Below are 26,790 nucleotides of genomic sequence, written 5' to 3'. Positions count from 1 at the left end.
AGAGTTGTCTTCCAAAAATTCATATCCACCCTGAACCTGTGAATGTGACTTTATCTGGAAATAGAGTCTTTGCAGATACAATCAAGTTAAGGTGATGTCATACTGGATTAGGGCTTACTAATAAGAGGGAAATGTGGAGAGAGAGAAACTGTGGCGACACTTAAGAGGGAAAACATCCATGTGAAGATAGAGGCAAAAACTGGACTGATGTAGCCACAAGCCAAGGAATGCTAAGGTTTGCCAGTAACTACCAGAAGGTAGGAGAAGGTGATGAAGGATCCTTCCCTAGGGCCTTCAGAGAGAACATCGTCCAGTAACACCTTGATTTTGGACTGTTAGCCTCCAGAATCATGAGATAATAAATTCCTCTTGTTTTAAGCCACGAAGCTTGTGGTAATTTGTTACAGTAGCTCTAAAAAATAGTTCAAGACTAGTATGTATTATGGAAACTCCTGTGGTAGAAGAAACAACCATCTATCCTCTAAGATTAAATTCAAATAATGCTCCAGATTTCTCTAAGACAACATGGGAGTATCTCCAATGCCAGGTACCCTCAAGCAATATAGGATGACATGAAAGCCAAAACACAGTACTTCTTATCCATAAAAACCACAGGGAACAATGTAAACCAGTATGACATCACACCTTCCCCAGCCCTGCCACCATTCTAACTGAATGAAAAATGAACAAAAGTTATATGCTGAAATTATCAAAATCTCAAACAAGAAGAAACACTTCTGTTTCAGTTCAACTCTAATGACATTCCTTTATAATTGGAGCGATCCAGTAGCAATCACATTAAGTGATTACACTTAATATCCCAAACAGTAGGACAACCTGATTACTAGGTCTCCTGATTTGATACAATAAGATATACAGCATCACCTATGAAGTATTATTGCCAAAACCCTCTAATTTTAACCAAATCTTTATACCCAACTACCAGTTTACAGAAAAATAGAGGGAATGAGGGACTAACCCAAGGAAAAAAAAATAAACCCAAAGTGTGGGATAGTCTGGCCGGATCTCTTTAAATAAGTCCACATTATCGGGGGGGGGGGGGAAGGTGATCAGATAAAATGAGTCTAGAGAAACAAAACCACCAAATGTAGCCCATGAACCTTGATTAGATCCTATGTCAAAAAATCAGGTTTAAAAAATATTTTGAGGACGACTAGGAAAATCTGAATATGGAATGGTTATCAAATAATATCAAGAAGTCACAGAAGGAGATCCCTGGGTGGCTCAGCAGTTTAGCGCCTGCCTTCAGCCCAGGGCATGATCCTGGGATCTCAGAATCGAGTCCCACATTGGGCTCTCTGCATGGAACCTGCTTCTCCCTCTGCCTGTGTGTCTGCCTCTCTCTCTCTCTCTCTGCCTCTCTCATGAATAAATAAAATCTTAAAAAAAAAAAAAAAAAAAAAAAAAAGTCACAGAAGAATATCCTGTAGGAAATACATGATTTGAGTACTTAGGGGTGAGGTGTCATGATGCCTGGAACTTATTTTCAAATATTTTACAGAAAAATAAGATGGAGGGATCCCTGGGTGGTGCAGCGGTTTGGCGCCTGCCTTTGGCCCAGGGCGCGATCCTGGAGACCCGGGATCGAATCCCACATCGGGCTCCCGGTGCATGGAGCCTGCTTCTCCCTCTGTCTGTGTCTCTGCGCCTCTCTCTCTCTCTCTCTGTGACTATCATAAATAAATTTAAAAAAAAAAATTAAAAAAAAAAAAAAGAAAAATAAGATGGATAAAGCAAAGATGACAAAACATTAAAATAGTGAATCTAAGTGATGCATAAATGGGTGCTTATTTCATCTTTTCTGTGTATTTGAAATTTTTCATAAAAATTGAGGGAAAAATCAGGGTTTCCTGAATAGGGTGTATCTACTGAAACTACAAATTGCTGTTCACTAGGAAAATCTATCTATAACTTACTCCAAGCCGACCATAATCAAATGAAGAAAAAGGCAAGTTAGAATAGGGTCTCACTCAACTTTCTATCTATAAAGCCTAGCAACAGTGCTAAATATTAGCTGGAGAAGGATTTAACATCAAGGAAAAAATGTAGGGGTGCCCGGCAGCTCAGTTGGTTAAGTGTACGACTCCTGATCTCAGCTCAGGTTATGATCTCAGGGTCATGAGATCAAGCACTGTATCAGCATCCAAGCTGGACATGGAGCCTGCGTAAGATTCTTGCTCTCTTTCTCCCTCTGCCCCCTCCCCAATCCCAGGCACATGTGCTTTTTCTCTAAGTAAAAAAATAAAAAATAAATAAAGGAAAAAATGATACTTAGGATTACTGACAGTTTATGTATTTTCCAAGAAGGTACGTACGCTAGGCTTCTTGAATTCCAAAGGTCAATATAAGAACATTTCAAAAGCAGGAATTTCACATCAACACTAATTTCCCCTTCACACAACAAATATGGATAGCCAGAAATGACTGTATATGAGGAAAACTTACCTCAGAAACTTTTAGAAGTCCTGCAGAAGCATAATAGTTTGCAACAATGCAGGCACGAAGTTTATCCATCATCCTTCTTGCCTCAATCAGTCGCTAAAAACAAATGTTAACCTGTTACTTTAAAAAATAGAAATGACATAAGAGATAAACTATAAAAAAGTTAATAAAATAAGAAATACAAAGGACTGAAAGCTCAATTCTCTAATAATCAAAGAAAGGCAAACAAAAATGACTATTTCCACCTATCAAATGGGCAAAAGACTTTTTAAAAGAATGACAAAAGCCAATGTTTACAAATATAGACAAGTTAATATGTAATATTTATGTATATGTATACATAATCACTGAGAAATGTCCACAAAAATATTGAGCAGAGAGCAAAAAGGTATTACCTTATAGGATGGAATTTCAAGTAATTTTTTTCATTATATTTTTCTGCAATTTCATTTATAGGAAAAAAAAAAGGCATATGCTTTTTTCCAAAATGAGAACACTCTTTTTAAAAGAACAGGAAGGGGGACTGTGCCTGGGTGGCTCAGCCAGTTAAGCATCTGACTCTTGATTTTGGCTCAGGTCATAATCTCAGGGTCCTGGAACTGAGCCCCACGTCTGCATCTGGCTCCCTGCTCAGTGATGAGTCTGCTTCTCCCTCTCCCTCTGCCCCTCCCTGCTGCTCCCATGCACTCTCTCTCCCTAATAAGTAAATCTTGAAAGAAAGAACAGCAAAGATGAAAATCAACATTCTACCTCAACAGATTTTTTTTTTTTTTGTAACAGGTTTGTTATTGTTGTTTTAAAGATTTTATTTATGTGACAGAGAGAGAGAAGGAGGGAGAGGGCACAAGCAGAGGGAGTGGCAGAGGGAGAGAGAAGCAGGCCCTTTGATGAATAGAGAGCCCAAAGTGGGGCTCAATCTCAGGACCCTGGGATCAAGACCTGAGCCAAAGACAGAAGCTTAACCAACTGAGCCACCCAGGCACCTCTTGTTTTTTTTATCACCATTATACCTGGTCAATGACTTCAATTTCATGTTCCTTATTCTTCATTTCAAGTGCAAATTGTTCCTTGATAATAGTCTCGATCTTCTGCACAGCAGCATCTCGAGCTGCACAAAGAACATAAAATAATCCAAGGTCTAATTAATCAGTGACTGTCTTAAGTCAGTATGCAATAGAAGAAACTCAGGATAACTTCTATGTAGATAAACTTAGTGGCCGTCACTTCAACCAATAATGAAAAGTTAACATCATTAATATGGAGGCAAACTGACTTCCTGTGTTTTCTGACATGCATCACTCAAAGGCATTCTGGCCAAAATCCTAAATCTAATTACAGGGAACATCAAAGAAACCTAAACTGAAGGACATTCTGCAAAATAACTGGCTTTACATGCTTCACACATTAGAGTCAAGAAAGGTAGAAAGGTTGAGATTAAAAGAGACTAAAGAGGGGATCCCTGGGTGGCGCAGCGGTTTAGCGCCTGCCTTTGGCCCAGGGCGCGATCCTGGAGACCCGGGATCGAATCCCACGTCGGGCTCCCGGTGCATGGAGCCTGCTTCTCCCTCTGCCTCTCTCTCTCTCTCTCTCTCTCTCTCTGTGATATGACTATCATAAATAAAAATTTAAAAAAATATATTAAAAAAAAAAAAGAGACTAAAGAGATGACAACAAAATGCCATGTGTGATCCTGGACTGGATCCTAGAGAAGGTAAAATATTTACACAATACTGAGAAACTGGTAACACCTGAATATGGACTGGATGTTACATAATGTAATGGATGAATGTAAAAATTCCTGCTTCTGATAATAGTACTGTGATTACCATAAGAGAATCTCCTTAAGAAATACACCTACAAAAAAAAAAAAAAGAAAAAGAAAAGAAATACACCTACATTTACAGGTTTCCAATTTATTATCCAATGATTTAAAAAGAATGATATGCATATATACCTGCATGCACAGACGCATCTCAGAGTATGTGTATTTGGGGGTGGGTAAAAAGACTGATAAATCAATGAGGCAAAAATATAAACAACTGGCAAATTAATCTGGATAAAAGACATACAAGTATCCTTGCAATTTTTGTTTGGAATTACACCAAAATAAAATTACTGTATAAGAAAAAGAAATCCATTAAGATTCTGAGAGAAGTATTTGGTGACCTGTGAAAAACCATAGTCCCAAAGACAAAGAAAATAGAAGAGTTAGCTAGAGGAGAGGTAGTCTATGACATAAGAGCGGTTTGTAAGAAGGCAACAAGCTTCCCTCTGTAGAAAAGGATCTAGCAAGCAATTCAGTTCCTGATCACAACTACATAAAACAGTGACCAAAAAAAGAATTCAAAGGTAAAGAAAATGCTTCTGGGCTGCCTGGATGGCTCAGTTGGTTATGCATCTGACTCTTGATTTTGATTCAAGTCATGATCTCAAGGTCATGAGATTAGGCCCCACATCAGACTCTGCATCAGGCTCCACTCTGGGTGTGGAGCCTGCTTGGGATTCTCTCTCTCTCTCTCTGCCCCTTGCTGTCCATTCTCTCTTTACAAAAAAAAAAAAAAAAAAAAAGCCTCTACTCTTGAAAGTAATATTATACTATACATTAACTAGAATTTAAATAAAAACTCAAGAGGGGGTACCCAGGTGGCACAGTCAGGTAAGTGTCTGACTCTTGGTTTCAGTTCAGGTCATGATCTTAAGGTGCATGAGATATATAGCCCAGTATCATGGTGTCTGCTTGAGATTCTCTCCTTCTCCCCTTACCCCCTGTCATACTCTCACCCTTCTCTCTCAAACAAATATAGCTTTAAAAAAAAAAACTTGAAAAAAAAAAAAAAAAAACTTGAAACAAAAAAAAAAAAAGAAAAGAATGCTGTAAAGGTGATAGAATTCAGATGACAATGACTCAAAGTAATATGCAACTCAGAGTTTAAAATATCAGATACAAGGGAGCCAAATGATTGTTTGAAAAACCTGGGATTTGGGGGCACCTGGCTGGCTCAGTCAGTACAGCATGTGACTCTTGATCCTGGGGTTGTAAATTCAAGCCCCACATTGGGTGTAGAGATTACTTAAAAATAAAATCTTTAAAAAAGAAAAACTTGGAATTTTGTAAAAATGATTCTGTATAATATGAAAAAAATGATGTTCACTCATGCTTCGGAGTATATGAAAAATTGCAGAGAAAATTTGGACCCCTTGATACCATGTCACTCTCTCCCTGCAAAACATAGGTCATTAAACTAGCAACTTCAAACCAATAATGATATAAGTGAGCATTCTTGTGGATATGTCTGCATGAATGGAAATGACTGACTTGTGTCATTATGAAAAAAAGAGCATTTTCTACTATAACTATATATATCCTTGTCTGTAGAAACCAGCAGATACTCTTAGGGGAGAATGAAGTCAGAGACTGTCATCACTGAAGGTGGTTTTGTCATAAGCTCCTCAGAAAGAAACTTTTCTAAATTAAATCTTTCATGGAATGAATAAAAACAAAACCAACAAACAAAACAAAAATAAGCAAAAAGAAGCATCCTACCAAATCTACTTTGAGCAAAACTCTGAAAAATAAAATATGGTTTGGGATTAGGCAGGCACAGTATGGACATCAAGAGGAAGAGCAAATTGTTCCTCAGTAGGAAAAACTGTCCCTGCTTAGGCAGACTATCTGGGATTTTAACAGAAATTATGATGTTTACTAAAACAATCAGTTTTCCCTACTCTTATTTTTATTAAAAAAGTTATGGCATATGATGCATTTGAGGAGTAAAGGATATAAGTTTCATATTTATTTGGCTTATTGAAAGGAAATAATTTCCTTAAAAATAGAATTATAACTGAATAAGGGGAAAGGTTGCAGTGAAATTTTTCATTACTTGAAATTCAATTCAAGGAAAGGAAAGGAAATTTAAGGAAAGGAAAGAAACTAGACTTTGATAATTTTTGCTCCACAAAGACTTTTGGAGGGTATGTATGTCTTGACTGCACTTAGAGAAAGGATTTTTGTTTCACCACCTCAACTCTAGGGGCACTAATCTTTGTGGAGCTACAGCACTTTATGACTTGGATGCCTTCTTTACCAGTTTTATTAACTTACATTGATTATTTAAATAAATAGTAATGAATTTCAGCAATAATTTGTTTTAAAAACTCAAATTTAGCAACTTTTTTTGAGATAGCTTAAAATATTCTGGGTTGCTACAGACACATAGTTGATGATTTGCTCTTCAACTAATTAATTACATGATCTTGGGCAAGTAATTTAATGTCTCTGAGCCTAAACTACTAGCACCTAAGTGCAGAGGTTAAACTACATCAGTAATTCCCAAATTTGTATCACTCATATGCCATCGTTAAGTTACCTACACCACATCTGAGAATCATATGAAACATCTAATTAACATAATATTTTAAAATAATTTTAGCCTTATCCTATGTAACAAGTCATGCAACTACAAAACTTATAAGATCATTTTTCCAACAGACATTAAAATAATATACAACTATTACAATAAAAAAACCTTAATCCATATACCACCCATTATCATCTACCACACTGCAGCATACATATTATAAGATTTTATGGTTATGCCTCACATACAATGATAGCTAAAACTTACAGCCAGTCTCATTATTGACACTTTCACTGTCTACATGATTGTCTTCCTGGCCTTTTTCAACACACAGGGTGTATTGCTATTGACAGACCACTTAATTAATCCCTCTTCAAATTATACGAAACAGGAGAAATACATTTTGTTTTAGTTCCTGTAAATCTTATAGGAAAGCATACCTCAAAAAAATAAATAATTTCCTAAAGCAGGTGAATTTTTACCTGAATTCTCAATTGCTTTATGCCGCTTATTTGGAAGAGCCACAGATACATCCTCATAATCAGGGTCAGTTTCTTTGATTGTTCGCTTGATTCCAGACATGATGACATTCGTTCTTCACTGTGAAGTAATAATAAATAACACTGCTTGATGCTAGTATGAATAAATATATGTGCACACAAAAACAAAGGGAAAAATATTACACAATACTGATACTCTTAAGTCTCTGTATAAACATGTACATACCCTTGTTAAAATCAAAAACCTAACTTCAAAAGTTTACTATAAACAGGAGCGCCTGGGTGGCTCAGTTGGTTAAGCATCCAACTCTTGATTTCAGCTCCAGTCATGATCTCAGGATCATGAGACTGAGCCCAGCATCGGGCTGAGAAGAGAGAGAGACAGCTTGAAGTTCTCGCTCTCCCTCTCCCACTGTTATTCCAATCCCCTCCCCCCATGCCTGCATACACAGGCATGCATGCTCTCTCTCAAATCTTAAAAAAAAAAAAAAGTTTACTAAAAACAAAATCAGCATCATCTGTCATAAAGTGTAGGTTTCCCTTTCAAGAGAAAATCTTTTAACAAGTCAGCACATTGCTTAAACTTTTCAAAAGAAGCCAGGCTTTCACAGAAGGGCACTCAAAAGGAAAGGAAAGAAACTAGACTTTGATGAAAACATGGTAAAGCCCAAATAGCACTTTGGAATTCACAATGCAACCAGCATATTACAAAACATGAGTAATATATATAGTTAAGCTCTTAATAAAAAATTTATCATAAAATCTTCTTTCTGGTACTTACACAGTGCCTACTATATAACAGGTACTCAATAAATATTATTGCTACTGATCACTTATCATTACTCATAAAAAACCCATACCTATAGATATATTAAGCAAGTTTGCAATATAGTAAACAAATCCTATGTATACAGGTCTGCAAAACAAAACAAAACAAAACAATCCCATAAATCTTCTAGATCAGCACTGTCCCAATACATTAACTACCCATATGTGGCTATTTAAAGTTAATTAATTTTTTTTAAATAAAAAAATAAATTCAAAATTCACTTACTTTCTGGTACATTTCAATTTTTCTCATTTCAGGACTAGCCACATTTCAAGTGTTCAACAGCCATCAGTAGCTAGTAGCTATACTATATTGGACAATGCAGATACAGAACATTTATATCACTGCAAAAGAGTTCTACTGGACACTGTTGCTCTTCCAAACTACGTTTCATGGAGCACTTATTAATATTTCATGAGTTAGCTTAGGAAATGCTGCCCAGGGATCCCTGGGTGGCGCAGCGGTTTAGCGCCTGCCTTTGGCCTAGGGCGCGATCCTGGAGACCTGGGATCGAATCCCACATCGGGCTCCCGGTGCATGGAGCCTGCTTCTCCCTCTGCCTATGTCTCTGCCTCTCTCTCTCTCTCTCTCTCTGTGACTATCATAAATAAATAAAAATTAAAAAAAAGAAAGAAAGAAAGAAAGAAATGCTGCCCAAACCAGCCCCATCCAAAAGATATATAACGTAAGCCCAGTATGGAATTTAAAATTCTCTAGCAACATGTCTCCAAAGGCAAGGGAAACAAAGGCAAAAATTAACTACTGGGACTTCATCATGATAAAAAGCTTTTGCACAGCAAAGGAAATAGTCAACAAAACCAAAAGACAACCTACAGAAAGGGAGGAGATAATTGCAAATGACACCTCAGATAAAGGGCGAGTATCCAAAACTTATAAAGAAGTTATAGAACTCAACACCCAAAGGAAAAATAACTCAATCAAGAAAATGGGCAGAAGACATAAACATTTTTCCAAAGAAGACATATAAATAGCCAACAGACACATGAAAAAATGCTCAACATCACTCGCCATCAGGGAAATACAAATCAAAACCACCATGAGGTATCACTTCACACCAGTCAGAATGGCTAAAATGAACGAGTCAGGAAACAACAGATGTTGGCGAGGATGTGGAGAAAGGGGAACCCTCTTACACTGTTGATGGGAATGCAAACTGGTGCAGCCACTCTAAACATCTGGAAATTCCTCAAAAAGTTGAAAATAGAGTTACCCTACGACCCAGTAACTGCACTACTGGGTATTTGCCTCAAGATACAAACGTAGTGATCCGAAGGGGTACCTGCACCCCAATGTTCATAGCAGCAATTTCCACAATAGCCAAACTATGGAAAGACCCCAGATGTCCATCAATAGATGCATGGATAAGAAGACATGGTGGACTATTAGCATACAATACATACAATGGACTACTACTCAGCCATCAAAAAAGAAAAAGAAATCTTGCTATTTGAAACAATATGGATGGAACTAGGGGATATGCTAAATGAAAGAATGAGAGAAAGACAATTACCAAATGATCTCACTCATATGTGGAATTTAAGAAACAACCCAGGATCATAGGGGAAGAGAGGAAAATATAAAGCAAGATGAAATCAGAGAGGGTGACAAACCATAAGAGACTCCTAATCATAAGAAACAAACTGAGGGTCACTGGAGGGGAAGAAGGGGAGGGCAGGGAGATGGGGTAACTGGGTGATGAACATTAAGGAGGGCATGTGATGTAATGAGCACTGGGTATTATACAGGACTGATGAATTACTGACCTCTACCACTGAAACCAATATTACATTGTATGTTAATTAACTAAATTTAAATTAAAAATTTTAATTTAAAAACATTTTTTATTTTTAAAGATTTTATTTATTTACTCATGAGAGACACAGAGAGAGAGAGAGAGAGAGAGAGAGAGAGAGAGAGAGGCAGAGACCTAGGCAGAGGTAGAAGCAGGCTCCATGCAGGGAGTCTGATGTGGGACTCTGTCCCAGGACCCTGGGATCACGACCTGAGCCAAAGGCAGATGCTCAACCACTGAGTCTGGACTGAGCGCAGGTGCCCCTAAATAAAATCTTTTAAAAAATAAAATAAAATTCTCTAGCGGCCACATTCAAAAAGGAAAAAAGGGGGCAGCTGGCTGGCTCAGTCAATAGAGCTTTTGACTCTTGATCTCAGCGTCATGAGTTTGAGCTCCACTCCACGTTGGGTGTAGAGATTACTTTTAAAGGGGGGGGGGCAAACGAAATGGGTGAAATTAATTTTAGTAACACTTTTACTTAACCAATGTACTCAAAATATTATCATTCCAACAATGTAATCAATATGAACAAATTAGCAATAAGATATTTTACCAAAAAAAAAAAAGGGTATTTTACATTCTTATCTCTGTACCAAGTCTTTAAAATCCAGTGTATAGTTTACACTTAGAGCACATCTCAGTTTGGAACAGCCACACTTCAAAGGCTCAGTAACCATCTGTGGCTAGTGACTCCCTTACGAGAAGCGAGGGCCTACTGATACAATATACAGATAATAAGACAGGCTCAGGGTAGTTTATATGTTGTTCCTTAGAACATTAATCTATGACACAGAACAGACAAGAAGAGCTCCTTGATTTCCAAACCTTTGTTCTACCATCTACCACTAAAGGTTATTTACCTAACCAAAGGCAAAAATACACAATACGTATTTGCTTAGGTATTTAGATGTTCTAAAATAAAATTAATAAAAATGTTAACTCAAAAATGTTTTTATTCAACATTAAAACAGAAATAACAATTTAAAAGTTTCTTGGTTTAGTCCAGCTCTATTACCCAACCCTGAGATAGGCTCAATTGATTCAGCTGGGAGAGAGACCCATTATATAATGATACATATTTAAATCCTAGATCTCAGAGATCATTTTTTCCTATAACTGCTGTGTACTAAGCTCAAATGTTCTAAAAACTCCAGCATTTATAAACATCCAGAACCAAGCCATTTAATGTTTCCTCACCATCATTATGTACCTGCTCTAATTTAGAATATAAATGAGTCTTCATTTTTGTAGAGGCCCTGAATCCAACTGTTATTTTATGTTTCTAAAGAAAGCTTATAAAAAATGAGAGTAATGGGATACCTGGCTGGCTCAGTTGGTAGAACATGTCACTCTTAATCTCGGGGTCTTGAGTTCAAGTCCCACCTTTGGTATAGAGCTTACTAAAAATACTAATAAAATAAAAAATAAAATAAGTTTTCAAGGGGTGCCCAGGTGGCTCAGTCGGTTAAATGTCTGCCTTTGCTTCAGGTCATGATCCTGCAGTACTGGGATCAAGCCCTATTTTGGGCTCCCTGCTCTGGAAAGACACTGCTTTTCTTTCTCCCTCTGTTGCGCCCCCTGCTTGTGCTCTCTCATGCTCACTCAAATAAATAAATGGATAAAATGTTTTTTAAAATATTAAAAAAAAAAAAATGGGGAGTCAGGTCTTGCCTTCCCCAATTGGTCTGCAACGAGTTTTAGACAATCTGAAAAAATCTTGGGCCATTACATAAAGAATACATTCCAAAAAAAAAAAAAAAATCAATAAACCTCATACCTCATTCCTTCTTCTTTAATGCAGAAGGGAAAAAACATACGTCCTATTCTCTAATAAACCTAGAATCAGAAGTAGACACATTCTAGCAGATCTCCAAATCTGTTTCTGCGCAACACCACTTCCTCAGTGATCACCTGTCTTCTACAGTTTGCCAGAGTCTTATGGGATTATTTGCAAAGATGAGTGAATCCAGCATCACCTTCACTCATCCATTCCATGGACTTCATAATCTGAATATTTTCCTCCTACCTCCCAAGAGTAACAGTAGCTCCTCCACAAGAAGGCTGGGGATCCTTGAAGAAAAGAGTATTTTATTTCACCCTCATTTAAAAGATAAAATAAAACTCTCTTTTGCTCTAAAACTAGGGAAACAGAAGAGAAAAAAAGAAGAATTTGGGTGTAGAGGGGTTGGGATAGAAAAAGAAGAAACCAATGAGTTAACTTGTGCTGTCAAGGTCATTCATAATTCATGCAGCCTTGTAATAAAGCTTTGATGTCAACTTTGGGCATAGATTTGAGCTTCTGATAAACAGGTGTAGGAAGATTCAGGTCCATACTGCGATTTTTTAATAATTCATGTCTGCTTCGGTCTAGCAAAAACACTAAGGTATACACATGCCACATTCAAGTATATGCTAGGAAAGCTGGGAACAACTGCTGAGGCATGCTCTCATCATAATGTAATTAATAAGTGAATGGAATGTGTAACAAATGATCCATGGTCATCTTAAGCTTCAGATTCTTGTCTGACTTTCAGATTTATGAAAAGGAAATAAGAACAGTTGTTAGATATTGTTACATTCAACTTTGAAACAAAATGTCCTATTAATCCTCTTTAGGTTTTGAATCAGATAAAACCAATATGGAGATGGTAAATGTGAACTGCTACAAAAAAAAAAAAAAAAATCCATTACTGCTTATAATTAGTCTGTGAGAAAGGATTTCTTCCATATTATGGGACCAAATCCATATTCAGAAACATGTATAATGCTGATTCCTCTAATTTAAAATTTTTGTCACTGAAACAGACTCATTATAATAAGTAAACAGCTTGGGGCTCCTGGCTGGCTCAGAGCAGTGTGTGACTCTTGATCTTGGGGCTGTGAGTTCAAGCCTCATACTGGGTGTGGAGCCTATTTAAAATATATATACATGTATAAATAAAATAAAAAGTAAACAACTTCCTGGCAGTGATGACCTCTGCATGAGGAAGAACATCTCCTAGTGAAGACCTCTTCCACCTGTCCCCAGGAGAGAAGAGAAAGCACAAGAAGAAGCGCCTAGAGCGGAGCTCTAACTCCTACTTCACACATGTGTGAAGTGCCCAGGAGGCTACAAAATCACCATCCTGTTCAGCCATGCACAAAAGGTAGTTTTGTGTGTTAGCTGCTCCACTGTCCTTTGCCAGTCTACAGAAGGAAAACAAGGCTTACCGAAGGATGCTCCTTCAGATAGAAGCAGCACCTAAAGCATCCTGAATCAAGGTGAGTGGGAAACTATCCCAATAAACAGATTTGGATTAAAAAAAAAAAAGAGGAAACGTCAGAGCACCTGGCTGGCTCAGTCAGTAGAGCATGTGACTCATGGTACTGGGGTTGTGAGTTCAGCCCCATACTGGGCCTAGAACTCACATTAAAAAAAAAAAAAAGTAAATACTGTCAATTTAAACCTAAAAAGTAAATTTTCCCCTACAAGTAAGAAAGCAAAAGTACCCAATCATACCCATTCAAATTAACATAAACAAGTCAGAGTTTTTGAAAAAAGTTAAAGATCAAAAGCAAAACAAAACCTTGTTCTATCTATACTTTGTAGTGTTCTATACTTTGGAATAAACCTCAAGAAAAAAATAATTTTAAAAGGAAATTGTATAATTAAAAATACAATTACAGGGGCACCTGGGTGGCTCAGTCAGTTAAGAGTCCCACTCTGGATTTTGGCTCAGGTCATGATCTTGGGGTCCTGAGGTTGACTGACCCCCATGACCAATCGGCTCCATACTCAGCATGGACCCTGCTTGTCCTTCTCTCCCTGTGCTTCTCCCCCAGAAAGTAGGCACATGGACATGCTGTCAAATAAATAAATAAATAAACAAATAAACAAACTTTAAAAAAAAACAAAAACAAAAAACAGACTGCTCCTCACCTCCTCCACACACACGCACATTTTCTCTCCCAAATAAATCTAAAAAAAAAAAAAAAAAAACTCATCTTGGAAAGTGAAAGAAGCCAGACACATAAGCACATACATAAATGATTCCATTTTTTAAAAATGATTCCATTTATATGAAGTTTTAGAACAGACAATCTATAATGAAAGAAAAGAGGATAATAGTTCAGGTGCTGATGGTGAGGACAGACTGGGAAGAACAAAGGAACTTTTTGGGATGAGAAAATTTATCTTAAGGGTGTGGATCGCATGGGCATATGCAACTGTGAAAACTTATCCAACTGTACACAAAAATCTGTGCATTTCACTGAATGTAAACCACTTCAATTTACATGAGGACTATTAAGATATTTATCTAATCATGTCATCCCCTGCTCAAAATCTGCCAATGACTTTCCATAACACTTAAGAATAAAAGCACACTCCTTAACATGACCCACAAGATCTTACATGAATTGAGCCCTGCCTGCCTCATCATCCTTAATCATTAAGATCCAGACACATTGGTCCTTTCTATTCTTCAAATACACCTCAATCTTTCCTTAGGATTTTGGTTTTGTTTAAGTAAGCTCTATGCCCAACACAGGGCTTGAACTCACAACTCCAAGATCAAGAATCACACATTCTATCAACTGAGCCAGCCAGGTGTCTCTCCTTAGGATTTTTGGACTTAAGGTTCCCTCTACCTGGAATGCACTTTCCCCAAGTTAGCTTTTCTAGACCCCAGCTCAAATGTCTACCTTGTCAAAGAAGGCCTTCCTTAATCATACTATCCAACACAGCTTTCCCTATCTTCCCTTCCAAAGTTCCTGGGCACTCTCAATACATTATTTGCTGAATAAGTAAATGAAGGGATAACAGATACGTGTCAAAATACAAATACCCACAGGGAACATAACCACTAGCTTATGGTAACTTTTATCACTCCTGATACTTACAAATCTATTTGATATTTCTACATTTTGAAAGGTATTATAGCTAAATGTTTAAAATAAAGGGATGGGCAAAGTTTGTGTTTATTGTTTTATTTTTTATTTTTTAAAGATTTATTTATTTATTTGTTCATGACAGAGAGAGAGAGAGAGAGAGAGAGAGAGAAAGGCAGAGACACAGGCAGAGAGAGAAGCAGGCTCCATGCAGGGAGCCTGACGTGGGACTCGATCCCGGGACTCCAGGATTGCGCCCTGGGCCAAAGGCAGGCGCTAAACCGCTGAGCCACCCAGGGATCCCCCAAAGTTTGTGTTTAAAAAAAAATTTTTTTTAAGTAAGTTCCACAGTGGAGTCCAACGTGGAGTTTGAACTCACAACCCTGAGACCAAGACCTGAGTTGAAATCAAGAGTTGGATGCTTAACGGACTGAGCCACCCAGGTGCTCTGGGATGTGCAAAGTTATTATACACAGATACATGCAAATGAAAAGATAACTGGCATGGCATGATTAGTAACCAACAGGATAACTGAACACCAATAAACTTTTTTTGTTTTGTTTTGTTTTGTTTTGTTTTTTACCAATAAACTTTAATAATGATTATGTTACTATTAAAGGACACAATCAGGGGATCCCTGGGTGGCTCAGCAGTTTGGTGCCTGCCTTCGGTCCAGGGTGTGATCCTGGAGTCCTGGGATCTAGTCCTACATCCAGCTCCCTGCGTGGAGCCTGCTTCTCCCTCTGCCTCTCTCTCTCAGTCTGTGTCTTTCATGAATAAATAAATAAAATATTTTTAAAAAAATAAAATAAATAAAGGACACAATCACAAAGATATGCCATAAACATCGAACATGTTAAAATGTACAAAATAAACCAAAATACAAGGAAATTTTAAGAAAATCACAATCATTACAGGGGAATTTGAACATGTACCTCAGAAATTTAAAAGATGAAGAAAACAACAGACAAAAATACCAATAGTATAGATAATGCAATTTACAAGCCAGATTTAACAGCTACTAGGGCCTAGCTGGCTCAGTCGGTACAGGGCATGTCTCTTGAACTCAGGATTGTGACTTCAAGTCCCACACTGGGTGTGGAGCCTATTTTTAAAAAGTAACAAAAATTTTAAAAAAAATTATAGCTACACATCAGTCTGAACACAACAGACAATACTGTTTAAGATTATCTATAGAAAGTCATTAAAATTAAATCAGGGTGTCTGGGTGGCTCAGTCAATTAAGCATCTGGCTTTGGCTCAGGTCACGATCATGGGACAGAGCCTGGCATCCGGCTCCCTGCTCAATGAGGAGCCTGCTTCTCCCTCTCCTGTTCCCCCTGCTTGTGTTCTCTCACTCTCTGTCATATAATTTGGTAAAATCTTTAAAAAAATTAAGTCATGAGATGGAATATAAAGTCATAATTATTACAAAACATTCTCTGATCCTAATAAAACTAAATATGAAATCATTAACAAGAACGTTCTATGAAATGGAAAACAAAATACTTTTCTAAATAACTCATGACTCAAAGAGAAATTTAAAATAAGACTTTTAAAATTATCAACAAAAAGAGCACTGTATCTAAACCTATGAAGATGTGGTCAAAATCATCAGTAGAGAAAAATGACAGACCAGTTTTCTTTTGTGAATACAGATAAAAAATATAACCCGCTGGATGGGATTTATAAGATTTTCTTTCTTTATTTGGGTGAGAGAGCTAGCACGCATGCAGGAGCAGGAGGAAGGGCAGAGAGGGAAAGGGAGAAGCAGACACCCCGCTGAGTGCAGAGCTAGATCCCAAGACACTGAGATCATGACCTGAGCTGAAGTCAGACGTTCAAGCCACCCAGAGGACCCCAGTACAGCAGAGTATTAGAAAAACAGAAAAATAACTAGAAGCTTTTCTTATCAGCAATAAATAACTAGAGATCTAGAAGCAAGGTGACTTGCACTAAATTTGACTAATGTTGAATCTTTAGGAATCCATTTAATAAATTACATATTGGAAATTAAAATAGCAGCTTTTACCCCAACATCATCCAAGGCTTCCCGAAGACTGCCCAATGTGTATTATAAGAAAAAAAATATCCATTTTGATATCCATTTTTTTCTTTTCTTTTTTTTATTTATTTTGAGAAAAATCATTTGGCATGAAGAAGTCCTATCAAAAAGATCAAAATATAAGAGACCCCAGCTGGCTCAGAAGAATCATGATCTTGATCTCAGGATTGTGAGTTCAAGCCCCATACTGGGTGCAGAGATTACTAAAAAATAAACTTTTTTAAAAAATCAAAATATATTTCAATGTCGATTTAAATTTGTCCTTTTATTTAAAGATTAGTCATTAAACTGTCATCTCCTTGACATAGGTAACTGAAAATATACACAGCTAATTTTCTCACCCAAATCTTGCTTTTTATCACAATACAAGCAATTTAGTGACCTCGTGGCACAATGGTAGCATGTCTGACTCCACAATACAAGCAATCTGAAGTATTGTATTATATGAAAGATTCAGATCAAAGGAACTCTAAAAAGGAGATTCTGTTCTAATTTTAAGCTGGTACTAACAAAAACTCTGTATCCTAATTATTCTAAGCCAGATTTTATATATAAAACCATTTGCATATACTCTCATTTTTGGTCAACATAATCAATGTTTCTTCAACTCATCTGGTATGGGAAAAAATAGGTCTTTTAAGTAAAAATGGTCAGAATTTTACACTGGACCAGAATGGTGGGGAGCTGCCCAGAGGTCAGTAGTTAGCATCTGATATGGGCTAGTCACAGTACAACGTGTAAGAGCTCAGCAAAACAGAAAAGCTAAATATCTGAGCTCAAAAAAATTGTGCTACTGGGGTACCTGGGGGCCTAGTCAGTTAGTATCCAACTCTTGGTTTTGGCTCAGACCATGATCTCATGGGTTGTGGAATCAAGTCCCATATCAGGCTCTGCACTCAGTCGGAGTATGCTTGAAGATTCTCTCCCTCCCCCCACACTCTCTCTTAAAAAAAAATGTATTATTATTTAAGATTATAGATTTCCAGGTCAAAAATACATACTTTCCTATTATAAACAAAATTGCTAAAGACGACACGAGTTGCCATATAAGGTCAGCCCTAGGATCCATTCAGGCCAGTACTTTATCTCCTATCTACAAAGTAACATGTCAAAGAGTTCAGAATAAAACAGCTATTCTAAATCATCCATGCCACTGCTTCTAGCTGTTAGTGTTAGAACTGGAGAGGTGGCCTTACGTTGTTTTACCCTTCCCTTACTCCACCACTTCAACACACCTTCTCTGGACAGAGTGAGCTATATACATGAAATGTTTAAGGGTTTTGAGACATTTAAGGTAAATTCTTAAATTGACAGAAGGAAGGAAATAAAGAGGCACCTGGCTAGCTCAGCTAGAGGAGCATGCAACTCTTGATTTCAGAGTCCTGAGTTCAAGCCCCATGTTGGGTATAGACTGCTCGAATAAATAAATAAACTTTTTAGACAGAAAAAAGAGGGACGCCTGGGTGGTTCAGTGGTTTAGCGCCTGCCTTTGGTTCAGGGTGTGATCCCAGGATCCGGATGGGATGCCTGGGTGGCTCAGCTGTTGAGTGTCTGCCTTTGGCTCAGGGCATGATCCCGGAGTCCTGGGATCAAGTCCCGCACCAGGCTCTCTGCATGGAGTCTGCTTTTCCTCCCTCTTCCTTTTCCCTTTTTCTTTCTTTCTTTTTTTTTTTTTTAAAGATTTTACTTCTTTATTCATGAGAGACACAGAAAGAGAGAGGCAGAGACACAGGCAGAGGGAGAAGCAGGCTCCATGCAGGGAACCCGATGTGGGACTCAATCCCAGTACTCTAGGACCACGCCCTGAGCTGAAGGCAGAGGCGCTTAACTGCTGAGCCTCCCAGGTGTCCCTCCTCCCTCTTCCTATGTCGCTGTCTCTGTGTGTCTCTCATGAATAGATAAATAAAATCTTTTAAAATAATAACCTTTTCTTTTCTTAATTTAAATTCAATTAAGTAACATTAGTGTATTATTAGTTTCAGAGGTGGAAGTCAATGTCATCAGTCTAACACCCAGAGCTCACTACATCATGTGCCCTCCTTAATATCTATTATCCAGTAACCCCATCCCCTTACCCCCCCCAGCAATCCTCAATTTATTGTCTCTTATGGTTTGTCTCACTTTCTGATAACATTTTATTTTTCCCCTCCCTTCCCCTATGCTGTTTCTTAAATTCCACATGAGTGAAATCATAACTGTCTTTCTCTGATTGACTTATTTGCATAATGACTTATTTGCATAATGCCCTCCCCTTCCATCCAGTAATTTTTTTCTTTTTTAAAGATTTATTTATTTATTCATTCATGAGAGACACAGAGAGAAACAGAGAGGCAGAGACACAGGCAGAGGGAGAAGCAGACTCCACACAGGGAGCCCGACGTGGGACTCGATCCTAGGTCTCCAGGATCATGCCCTGGGCCAAAGGCAGACGCTAAACTGCTGAGCCACCCAGGGATCCCCAATTTTTTTTTAAATCATGTACAATAACAGTGACGGCGTACCTGGCTGGTTCAGTGGATGGAGTGTGCAAATCCTTTTTTTTAAAGATGTATTTATTCAGTGAGAGCAAGAGCATGCAGGGGGAAAGGGGGAGCCACAGAAGAGAGACCCTTAAGCAGACTCCATGCTGAGCATTGAGCTCAACACAGGGTTCAACCTCACAACCCTGAGATCACAACCTGAGCTGAAACCAAGAGTCAGAGGAAGGTACAACTCTTGATCTCAGCATTGTGTAGGTTCAAGTCCTACACTGGGTATAGAAATTATTTAAGATTAAATCTTTAAAAAAATGATAAACCCAATATATATTAACCTTAAACAAGTCTATTTACAGATTATCCCTTCCAAAGTATGTGAGTACATGCTATATGTATATTTACAAGGTGGCAGGAAGTCAACTGGGTAATCAACATTAGGAAGGTTAATTTGGGGTGGGGAGGGCACATATTAGTAATACTTTTAAATTTTAGTTTATCCTAAAATATTTCAGATATTCAAAAAGTAAAAAAGGATCAGGGGATTAAAAGACATTTTTAAAAGTATCTGCCTTTGGCTCAGGTCATGATTCCAGAGTCCTGGGATCGAGCCCCACATCGTGTGGGGAGTCTGCTTCTCCCCTCTCTCTCTCTCTGCTTCTCCCCATCTCAAGCTCTCTCTCCCATGTGTGCTCACTCTCTCTCAAATGAACAAAATCTTTTAAAAAAAATATATACTTCCTTATATGCACTAGTAAATATGTTAAGATTATTTTTATTTGAGAGAGCGTAAGCAAGAACAAGAAACAGCACAAGACAGCATGAGTATGGGGTAGAGAGAGATGCAGACTCTCTGGTAAGCAGGGAGCCCAACATGGAGCTCAAGGCCAGGATCATGACCTGAGCTGAAAGCATACACTTAACTGACTGAGCCACCCAGGTGCCCAGTATATAGGATGCTTTAAAAATAAAATGTAAATAAAGAAATTATGGGGAACACCTGGGTGGCTCAGTGGTCGGGCGCCTGTCTGCCTTTGGCTCAGGGCATGATCCCAGAGTCCTGGGATCAAGTCCCACATTGGGCACTCTGCATGGAGCCTGCTTCTCTCCCTTCCTATGTCTCTGCCTCTATCTGTGTGTCTGTCTCATGAATAAATAAATAAAATCTTTTTTTAAAAATTATGTACATTCATGGAATGGATACATCAGTTCCACTACAATGTAACATATACATTCCTAAAAATCACCATGCTGTATAAAACTGAATAAAAACCACAAAGTATCAGGAAAATGGGGTTAAGGACACAACATTCAAAAATGTGACATAAAAAAAGGTAATCTAATAAAAATAGTAGCACAATTTTATACATTAAATGGTAATGAAATACATAAATGCTACAATAAATATGGCAGTTCACCTTGAAAAAGACCTCAGGTTTGCCTGGCAATGTGGGCACTAAAAGGTTACGGCTTGTATGTTACCATGAAGTGACAGAAGGAGGTAATCTGAAATCAAAATTGTAGTGCCAGGGCAGTCTGGGTGGCTCAGCGGTTTAGTGGGTGGCTCGGAGGTTTAGCGCCGTCTTCAGCCCAGGATGTGATCCTGGAGTCCTGGGATCGAGTCCCACATCGGGCTCCCTACATGGCGCCTGCTTCTCCCTCTGCCTATGTCTCTGCCTCTCTCTCTCTCTCTCTCATGAATAAATAAAATCTCTTTTAAAAATTATAAAAAAAAGTTGTAGCACCAGATGTGGCTCATAAGAGAAAAATAAGCTGAGGTAGGTAGCAGAATGATAGCTGCCAGGCATGTGCAGCTGTGTAGTCCTTTCTGTGGCTCAGTTCAGCAAAGTGCAGTTTTCTGCATTCACCTAACATTTCTTGTAGACAAAATCTTATAAGCAAATGTGAAATTCACATTATACTCAAATAGTTCCCTAATAGATTAACTGCACTAGAACAAATTCATGTTTTCTTAAAGCAATACTGACTGTACTACTGTAATTTGTAATGCAGCCATGATAAGGAATGTGCTGATATGATAAATAGAATCCTTAAAAAAAAAAAAAAAATGGGACGCCTAGGTGGCTCAGCAGTTTAGCACCTGCCTTTGTTTTGTTTGTTTGTTTGTTTGTTTTTTAAATTTATTTATTTATTCAGAGAGAGCAAAAGAGAGGCAGAGACACAGGCAGAGAGAGAGGCAGGCTCCATGCAGGGAGCCCGACATGGGACTCGATACCGGGTCTCCAGGATCACACCCCAGGCTGCAGGCAGCACTAAACTGCTGCGCCACCGGGGCTGCCCTAGCACCTGCCTTTGGCCCAGGGTGTGATCCTGGGGTCCCGGGATCGAGTCGCACAACAGGTTCCCTGCAAAAGAGCCTGCTTCTCCCTCTGCCTGTGTCTCTGCCTCTCTCTGTCTCTCATGAATAAATAAAATTAAAAAAAAAAAAAAGAATGTGCTGATATGAAAGTACCTCCAAATTAAACTGTGAAATGAAAAAAAGCAAGGTGCAGAATAATGTGTATATTTTGATTCCTTCTGTGTAAACTAGAGATGAAAATAAATTTAAAAATTCTGGTATACACTCGTGTAGGCCTGGAAGAAAAGATTAAAAAATGATTAACAATCGTTGCTCTTGGGTAGTGATTTTTCCTTTTATGTTATTCCTGACTACAACATTTGAACTTTCTAAAACATGTTCATGCATTACTTTAGGGAGGAAAATGTCAAAAGGACTAATCTGTGAGATGGAATATAGTTTTACCCTGCTATCTTAAAGTGCAGCATTCCTACAAAAACTTTCCTAACTTGAAATGGTGTATCCCCTACTTTCTGAAATTTCACATTACACTACCTCACTTTTTCAAAAGACCTATATCAGTACCTGTTTTCCTTAATTCAAAATCAGAAGAGGATTTTTGCTCTTATGCAAAAGCCATGAGCATCTTTCTTTATAAAACCAAAGTGGCAAAATATGAACTTTCAGAAAGCGGGGGATACCTATATAGAGGTCTTTATGTCTCTGTTTTCTTCTTCACTAAATGTTCACAAGAACACAACTACATAGTGTGGAACAACAAACTCTCATACATTGCTGTTGGGAATATAAAGTGGTACAACCACTTTAGGTACTACTTTGGAAAACAGTTTGGCAGTGTCTTAAAAAGTTAAAGATACCCTACAACATGACCCAGCCAGTCCATTCCTGTATATCTACCCAAAAGAAATAAAAGGGGATCCCTGGGTGGCGCAGTGGTTTGGCGCCTGCCTTTGGCCCAGGGCGCGATCCTGGAGACCCGGGATCGAATCCCACGTCGGGCTCCCGGTGCATGGAGCCTGCTTCTCCCTCTGCCTATGTCTCTGACTCTCTCTCTCTCTCTCTCTCTGTGTGTGACTATCATAAAAAAAAAATAAAATAAAATAAAAAATAAAAGAAATAAAAGCATGTCCTTACAAAAACTTGTAAGCACATGTTCACAGCAACTTTATCTGCAGTAGTCAAAAACCAGAAATAATCTAAATGTCCATTAACAGGTGAATGGATAAACAAATTGTAATATATCCATACATACAATATTCATCAATAAAAAGGAATGAACTAATACATAGAGCAACATGAGTTAATCTCAAAACAATGCTGAGTGAAAGAAGCCAGTTTACGTATATACTATAATCATTCCATTCATATAAAATGCGAACTAGTCTACATTGACAGAAAGCTCATCACAGGTTGCCAGAGGAAGGACAATGACAGGAAGAGGGAGAAGGATTAAAAGGGGGATAAGAAAAATTTGTGGGATGTTTACTATTTTGATTGTGGTGATGGTTTCATAGGTGTATAAATCTGTTGAAACTTCGGAAATTGCCTACTTTGTGCGGTTTGTAGATGCCAACTGTACCTCAATGACACTGTTTAAAAACACACACAAGGGCAGTCCGGGTGGCTCAGAGGTTTAGCACCTGCCTTTGGCCCAGGGCGTGATCCTGGAGACTTGGGATCGAGTCCCACGTCAGGCTTCCCGCATGGAGCCTGCTTCTCCCTCTGCCTGTGTCTCTGCTTCTCTCTCTCTCAAGAATAAATAAACACACACACACACACACACACACACACACACACACACACACACAACTGGGGCACCTGGGTGGCTCAGTTGGTTGAGCATCTGACTCTCCGTTTCAGTTCAGGTTGTGATCTAAGGGTCCTGAGATCAAGTTCCGCACTGGCTCTGCACTCAGCATGGAGTCAGCTGGCAATTCTCCCTCCCCCTTTACCATTCTCCCCTGATCCCTGCATGCTCGGGCTCTCTCTCTCTCTCTCTCCCTCTAATAAATAAAATCTTTAAAAATAACACACACACCCCCATTGAATAGTCTGCACAAAAAACATATAAAGAATACACAATAGGAACTCTCATACTTGTTGGTGGAAATGTAAAATGGCGCAGCTGCTGCAGAAAAGCTTGGCAGTTCCTTAAAAAGTTAAACAGAATCAGGGTGCCTGACTGGTTCTGAGGGAAAAGCTTGAAATTCTTGATATCAGGATTCTGAGTTTACTAAACCCTGAGTTGAGTGTAGAGATTACAAACAAAACAAAACAAAAAACCCAGACTAAACTTAAAAAAAAAAAAGCAAAAAAAAAGTTAAACCAATTTACTATATAACCTAGCCATTCTACTCCTAGGTATATATCCAAGAGAACTAAAATGATATGTCAACATAAAAACTTACATGTAAATGTTCATTTAACAGTATTACTCACCATGGCGGAAAAGTATAAACAATTACCAACTGATGACTAGACAAAATGTGACATATTCATACAAGAGATTATTATTAAGTGATAAAAACTATGTACTGGGCAGCCCCGGTGACACAGCGGTTTGGCGCCGCCTGCAGCCCAGGGTATGATCCTGGAGACCCAGGATCGAGTTCCACGTGGGGCTCCATGCATGGAGCCTGCTTCTCCCTCTGCCTGTGTCTCTGCCTCTCTCTCTCTCTCTCTGTTTCTCTCATGAATAAATAAATAAAATCTTTAAAAATAATAATAAATTTTAAAAAAAGAAAAAAAAAAAACTAGGTACTGACACATGCTACACCACAGGTGGACTGAATACAGCATGCTAACTGAAAGAAACCAGATACTAAAGGCCACATGTTATTTGATTCACAATTATATGAAATGTACTTGCAAATCCACAGACACAAAAAGTGGCTGCTGAGGGACAGGGGGGAACCAGAACTGACTGTTAACAGGTATGGGGTTTCTTTCTGGGGTGATGGAAATATTTTGGAATTAGATAGTAGAAATGGTTGCATAACCTTGTAAATATACTAAAACCCACAGAATTATACACTTTAGAATGATGAATTTTACATTATGCAAATTAATCTCAATTTTAAAAAGTAAACACACTCTTGGAGTGCCCAGGTGCCATAGCTGGTTGAGCGTCGGACTCTCGGTTTCAGTTGGAGTAGTGATCTCAGGGTCATGAGATTGAGCCCCACCGTGGGTCAGCGATCAACAGAGAGTCTGTTTAAGACTCACTCTCGGGGATTCCTGGGTGGCTCGGTGGTTTCGCGCCTGCCTTTGGCCCAGGGCGCGATCCTGGAGTCTCGGGTTCGAGTCCCACGTAGGGCTCCTGGCATGGAGCCTGCTTCTCCCTCTGCCTGTGTCTCTGCCTCTCTCTCTCTCTATGTCTATCATAAATAAATAAAAATAAATCTTAAAAAAAAAAAAAAAAAAGACTCCTTCTCCCTCTACCTCTCACCCCTGGCACTGGTGCTCACATACTCTCTCTCTAAATAAATAAATCTTAAAACAAACAAACAAAAAAAGCATACACGCTCTAGGGGAACCTGGGAAGCACAGTCAGTTGGGCATCTGACTCTTGGTTTCTGCTGGACATGATCTCTGGGTCTTGGGATGGGGTCCTGTGTCAGTGTGCTTGGGTTTCTGTCTTTCTCCCTCTCCCTCTCACTGCTTATGCATGCATACGCATTCTCTCTCATATAAATACACAAATCTTAAAAAAATAGTACACACACTCTCAAACTATTTTTTTTAAGATTTTATTCCTTTATTTTATTTTATTTTTTTATTTTTTTATTTATGATAGTCACACAGAGAGAGAGAGAGAGGCAGAGACATAGGCAGAGGGAGAAGCAGGCTCCATGCACCGGGAGCCCGACGTGGGATTCGATCCCGGGTCTCCAGGATCACGCCCTGGGCCAAAGGCAGGCGCCAAACCGCTGCGCCACCCAGGAATCCCTATTCCTTTATTTTAGAGAGAGTGAGTCAGACAGCATGAGTAATAGGGGCAGGGGAAGAGGGAGAGAGAATCTCAATCTCCATGCTAAGTGAATGTAGAGCTGGACGCAGGGCTTGATTCTAGGACCCTGAGATCATGACCTGAGCAGAAACCAAAGGTCAGACGCTTAACCCTCTGAGCCACCCAGATGCCCCTCAAACTAATTTTTAAGAAACAAAATAGGTAACAATCACCAATGTAGCCACATAACTAAATGAATAAACATACAAATCAAGCTGAAGCGCCCCTTGGCATTCTCCTCACCTCCTTCACTATCAACACATAACAGGTCTCCTCCCACACACACACACTCATAGCTCATTATTCAGATAAACAGAATAAACAATCCCTGGCGGGAGAACTAGTTCTTCTACCTCTCTGTCTACAGTCATCAAAGTTCGCATGCCTGAACACAATTACCTTTCAACGGATTCGTATTTCACCTCTACCTCCTCTCTTGCTTACTGAAATGCTATTCATTCATCTTTCAAAAACCAAATCAAATTCCAACTCATCCACGAAGTGCTCTCCATTCTTCAAAACTTTTTCCAACTGACAGAACAGATGTTATAGACACAATTCATAAGTCTTCTATGAGGGAAAAATGCACTGACTCTCACCCTCTATTCGGTAGCAGTGTGAAAAACAGGGTAAGAGGGGCAGGATTAAAGGTAGGGAGATGGGGGTGAATTCAAGGATTGGCAGTGAAAATTCAAATACAAATCTCTGGTTAAATAAGAAGAAAATCCTCTTTATCAGAATCTATCCTAAGAAATTGCTCTCAACTTGTCATATGTGGGCTGCACTTACAGATCTACAATTAGCTTTCCTCTTCTATATATTTTATAATACATGACTGGAAGCAGTCTATAGCAAATTATAGTGTATCCAATGAATGAATATGAAGACATTTTAATATGGAGGGATATGATTTTATATGTGGAAAACTCTAAAGATCCCACAAAAAAATATCTGTAGAAATAAATGAATTCAGCAAAGTAGCAAGATAGTCAACACACAAAAATCAGTTGCATTTCTATACACAGTGAAAAATCTGAAAAGAAAATTCAAAAACAGTTCCATTTATAATAGCATCAATGAATAAAATACA

The 26,790-nt window shown here is 38.5% G+C and overlaps 1 protein-coding gene across 5 annotated transcripts in view; it reads right to left on the bottom strand.

Moving 5' to 3' along the window:
- The window catches only part of YEATS2 (YEATS domain containing 2), a 122,328-nt gene that overhangs the window by 88,807 nt on the left and 6,731 nt on the right, over positions 1-26,790 (bottom strand). For 4 of the 5 annotated variants that reach the window (XR_013369385.1, XM_077879845.1, XM_077879846.1 and 1 more), the window contains exons 2-4: positions 7,304-7,421; positions 3,474-3,571; positions 2,467-2,559 (exon numbers count right to left, since the gene is read on the bottom strand). Coding sequence is in view for 4 of the 5 variants with exons in the window: in XM_077879845.1 (XP_077735971.1) it covers positions 2,467-2,559; positions 3,474-3,571; positions 7,304-7,403 (291 nt within the window). In the remaining variant the exon portion in view is untranslated. Of the gene's footprint in view, positions 1-2,466; positions 2,560-3,473; positions 3,572-7,303; positions 7,422-13,882; positions 13,902-26,790 lie in introns of those variants that run through there. The other variant, XM_077879844.1, reaches the window with a different exon arrangement.

This window comes from Canis aureus, chromosome 31 (assembly GCF_053574225.1).
Source record: "Canis aureus isolate CA01 chromosome 31, VMU_Caureus_v.1.0, whole genome shotgun sequence".
Taxonomy (NCBI): Eukaryota; Metazoa; Chordata; class Mammalia; order Carnivora; family Canidae; genus Canis; species Canis aureus.
Note: the sequence above shows the minus strand (reverse complement) of the source record. Positions and strands in the feature narration are given on the sequence as shown.